General features: G+C 21.6%; 1 protein-coding gene across 1 annotated transcript; it reads right to left on the bottom strand.

Moving 5' to 3' along the window:
- Positions 1–271: 271 nt before the first annotated feature.
- On the bottom strand, positions 272–3,923 carry LOC112680019 (thiamine transporter 2-like). The gene is made up of 4 exons (XM_025549994.1): positions 3,623–3,923; positions 2,949–3,125; positions 458–628; positions 272–389 (listed from the first exon to the last, which is right to left on the bottom strand). The coding sequence occupies exons 2-4, from the start codon at positions 3,072–3,074 to the stop codon at positions 354–356; spliced, it is 333 nt and encodes a 110-aa protein (XP_025405779.1). The 5' UTR covers positions 3,075–3,125; positions 3,623–3,923; the 3' UTR covers positions 272–353.
- Positions 3,924–4,459: the final 536 nt, after the last annotated feature.

Here is a 4,459-nt window from a genome sequence, read left to right as displayed (position 1 = left end):
ATTACTTCAATTGTAATAAAAAAAAATTTAAAAATATGAACGAATAATAGTAAATTTACAGTACATTTCAGTTCCAATTACCGATTTAATCAACACTATAATTTTCTACCATTTAATAATATTATAAAATATAATATGTATTTATAAATTTTTATTTTTTAATAACCCCACATAAATAGCATAAAAAAATAAATTTCACCTAAATTAGTTTCAGTTATTTAAAACAAAAATAAATATATAATTATAGAACATGATCAAATGTTATATAGTTACATTAATATATATTTCATACGCAGTACAACATTATATTCCTAGTCGATTAAAAACGTATTATTCACTCGAACGTTTTTTTGTTATTTTTCATTTGTAATAACTGATTGAAAACAGCTCTATACATACAAAATAATAAATAAGCTCCAATTTGTGTAATGGATTCAAAATCAGAAACAGAACTTACTTTGGATTTAAAAAGCGTAACCGGTTCCAATATCAATAAATACATAACAATTGAACTCAACGCATCCAGCATCACAATAGGTTTGTAGAGAACGTAATCGGTGATAAGAAACATTACAATCACTAGAGCTGTAGTTGCATATGCATTTATAGGATAAATGTCTTCGGTCACCTAAATTGATCGTAAGTTAAAAATTAATACGAAAAGCTCTTCTACTGCATATTAATTACTACATTTTTAATACTGTATTTTTAATTCACATTAGTGATTCTATAATAATAATAATATTTTCTTGGACCAGTGAGTTAACAGTATGTTATTTAAAATTAATTTACAGGGTAGATATCAAATTTATTTAGTTGTCAACATTAAAAAATAAAAATTTATTAATTGTTACTACTATTGTATACTTTTATTTTCGTAGGTTCTGAACGATGCTCAGTGTAACAAATAAGATTACTGTATATTTTAAACAATTTAATAAAATAAATATACGAAACTCAATAATGTAATAAATAATATTACTTATTTTATAAGAATCGATATCAGCATTACTAGTTTTAACAATATGATTATAGTTTCACACTAACATAGTGAATACTATATAAAAATTGGAAAAATTATCATTTTTGACTAATATCCCATCTTAAATATGAAACAAAACAGATTTTCCATTAATATATAAATTTATCAAATATTTTTTTTTCTATGCTCGTGTTATAGAATACAAAAAAAATGTAAACTAGTGAAATTATTCTAGTTATCCTAACTAGTAAAATTATTAACTTATCAGTTGGGATATTTTAATATAGCTATCCATATTATTCATACTTTGATATATATCATTAAAAAATAAATATTTTGTACAATATTACTTGTAATCAGAACTATATAAAATTTAAAATCCAAATAAATAAATGTATTTCTTAATATTAATTAGAATTTTTGTATACTACAGAAATAAATATTTATAGAAACAACTGAGACTCATGAATTAATATTATTATAATATTAACATTATTAATATCCAAGTATTGTTTTTTTTTTTTTTTTTTTGTTTGTTCCATTTATCAAATTTTGTGCTATAAAACATAATACAAATTACGGTATTGATTGATTTAATGGTTGTATGAAATTTTCTTTAAAAATAAAAATAAAAATACTCACATACCTACTTTTATTTTACACGAGTATTTTATGACATTAATTCAAAATAGATAAATAGTTAAAATAAACTGAGTTATTTAAAAATCTTATTGTAAGTATAAATTATAATTTTAAAAACAAATGGTAAAATATTAATTACTTATAATTATATTAAATAATATCTGAAGTAAAATATTACAGATATTTATACATTCTGGTAAATCAAAATATGAAGCCTTATATTGGCTTTTAACTTTTAAATAATAAGCCAAATATTTATGTTATTAACCTAATAAATCAGCTTTAATTTGTATTATATACCATTACATTTTTTTCATATAATTATATAATTATTTATAAACAAAATATTGAACAATTACTTATTTTTAAAATCTTTTATATGATATTATTTAAATAACTATAATAACGTAAATTAAAATAGTATTTTTAAATTAAGTGATTTAAGTACATCGTTGAAGCCTTCTAATATCATTATAATATGATCAATCAATAAATCACAAAGCTGTAAAAACAAAATAAATCAAATAAATTGGCATTTTTACAAACCGTAACTCACATTATTTTTATATATAATGTATACAAATATGATTAGTATATGCTATGTTTTTTATGATATTATTTACGAGTATTATAAATAAGTATCTATTTCAATAAAATAAAAAAATAAAATAATAAAATTTTATTATTTTTAACCGATTCGTTCAAATACTGTTATACTATTTAATACACATGGAATTTTAAATTTAGAAAAATCGGATGCTAAAGAAGTACTAACAAATTAATATATTTATAAAGTTAATACTGTCAGTTTCAACCACAATCATTCTACGCGCAATTCTATAAAAAATGTATTCAAAATAAAAAAGTATAATACTGAATTTGGTAAAAAAGATCGTTTTAATAAAGGTTAGGTTAGATTATTTTTTGCGTGCAATATGATATTCCTATTAGCCATTTTTATAACTATAATCATTACAAAAAGTATGTAAAAAACAATATAAAAAAATGTTTGTAAATACCTATAATTCATATTTTATAAATTACAATGTATTCCAACTTGTTAAGTTTTATTTGTTTTTATTACTTTTTAGTTATTTTTAATTGATTATAAGGATATACATACTCGTGTTATTATTATTATTATTATTATTATTTTTATTTTATTTAAATAATCTCACATCTTAAACATGAACTGTTGTCTCTTTCACGAGTCTAGATAATCATTTTTCGTTTGTATAATTTATTTAAATTCTAATGTATAACATTTTTTTAAAATTCAATAAATATTATTAAGTATATCGTATTAGGTTTTTTTCTAACTTACTTGCTCGATAGTAAAATTTACAGCTGGACTGGTTAAGTACGATGAGTAAAATGAATCAACAGGACGAAAGTCCCGAAAAATTGCAAATAAACTAACACATATGGTTACTTTAATCCACTCCTTCATTGTCTTTTAGTGGATTTTAATATATGATTTTATCATAGAAAAATAACTTATCTATAAAAAAAAAAAAAACAAATATATAAGAAAAAACTAAATTAATATAATATTAGTAAGACACATTTGCTACAAAAGTAAATTATAGTTTTAAAATAAAATTAGCATTTTAAAAGAATATTATAACCAATGAGAAATTATGTAAAGTGAAATCATAAATCTGTTGATTTGTTTTATCAATATAAACAGTTAATATTTGTTTTATTATTATTTTTATTATTATTAATAATTATATTACTGTGAATTAAATATAAGTAGAAAAATTAATTTTCCGAAACGAAGCTTCAAATGTATTAAATATTCAATTAGCCCACGCACTAATGTACCAAAAACCAACCATTGGTTGTTTCAATTATATTCAAGGAAGAAATATGTTTGAGTTTATAATTGTTTACGTATAAATGTTTACAAATTGTTATGGTAGAGTTTATTAATATAATAGTTTGTACAATGTACGATCACAGTAAATCATAATCAAATAAAGTTCGTTTAAATACCTGATGTTTGCTGGAATTAGGAATAGCGTATTTTTTTTCAATTCACGATCGTATTATATTATTTTCTCAAAATTCAATCGAATTGTATTACTAATATCCACTACCAAAGAAAATCAATTTACAATGAGAAATAAACCTAACGGTTTGTCAATACAATAGTTAGTTATTTTTTTGAAAAAATAAATAAATTATTACTGCCAGTTAAATTTTAAAAAAACAAAATTGTTTTACGTTTTGCCATCGCAGAACGTTAAACGTACATTGTAAACTTGTGACATAGCATCGCCGACTGGCGAGCGCATGGAGTACGGACGGCAATACCACAATCGAAGGTCAGCCGGTTAAATCACTGTCGGTATAGTTAAAAAAAAAAAAAAAAAAAAACCACTATCGAATTTACTGCTGATGACCGACATTCTAGTTTTACAGAAATACGCTTTAAGCGTTGTATACATTGAAATTAATCTAACTGTAAAAAAAAAAAAATCTGAGCCGTCACCAAACGTCTAGTAGATGTGAAACATCGAAACTATTTCGTATAAAATGCAAGCATGAAAGGATGACTTATCGATGGAGATAAAAAAATATAGAATAATTTGAAATGGAATATTTTAATTTTTTTATATAAAATAGATGTTTATATTAATTTAATAACAATATTAAAAAATTATAAATAACGCATCATAGAGGTATACATTTGACTCTGATGTAATTCAGTATACTTAGTAAAATTATAATTTTTATTTTATTATACTTTGAACCTGATATAATCTATATACCAGCGGTTCCCAAACTTTTTTCATTCAATGTTCCCTAATAATTAAATATTTTTTTCAC

Source organism: Sipha flava, unplaced genomic scaffold, assembly GCF_003268045.1.
Source record: "Sipha flava isolate LNK unplaced genomic scaffold, YSA_version1 17240_pilon_pilon, whole genome shotgun sequence".
In the NCBI taxonomy this organism is placed as follows: Eukaryota; Metazoa; Arthropoda; class Insecta; order Hemiptera; family Aphididae; genus Sipha; species Sipha flava.
The sequence above is the reverse complement of the archived record's forward strand: the minus strand, read 5'-3'. Positions and strand labels throughout refer to the sequence as shown.

Coding starts and splice junctions, on each gene's coding strand:
- LOC112680019 (XM_025549994.1), bottom strand. CDS start 3,074: ATGAAGGAGTGGATTAAAGTAACCATATGTGTTAGTTTATTTGCAATT. Junction 629..2,948: donor TAAATTTTACTATCGAGCAA/GTAAGTTAGAAA, acceptor CGATCAATTTAG/GTGACCGAAGACATTTATCC. Junction 390..457: donor TTACGCTTTTTAAATCCAAA/GTAAGTTCTGTT, acceptor TTGTATGTATAG/AGCTGTTTTCAATCAGTTAT.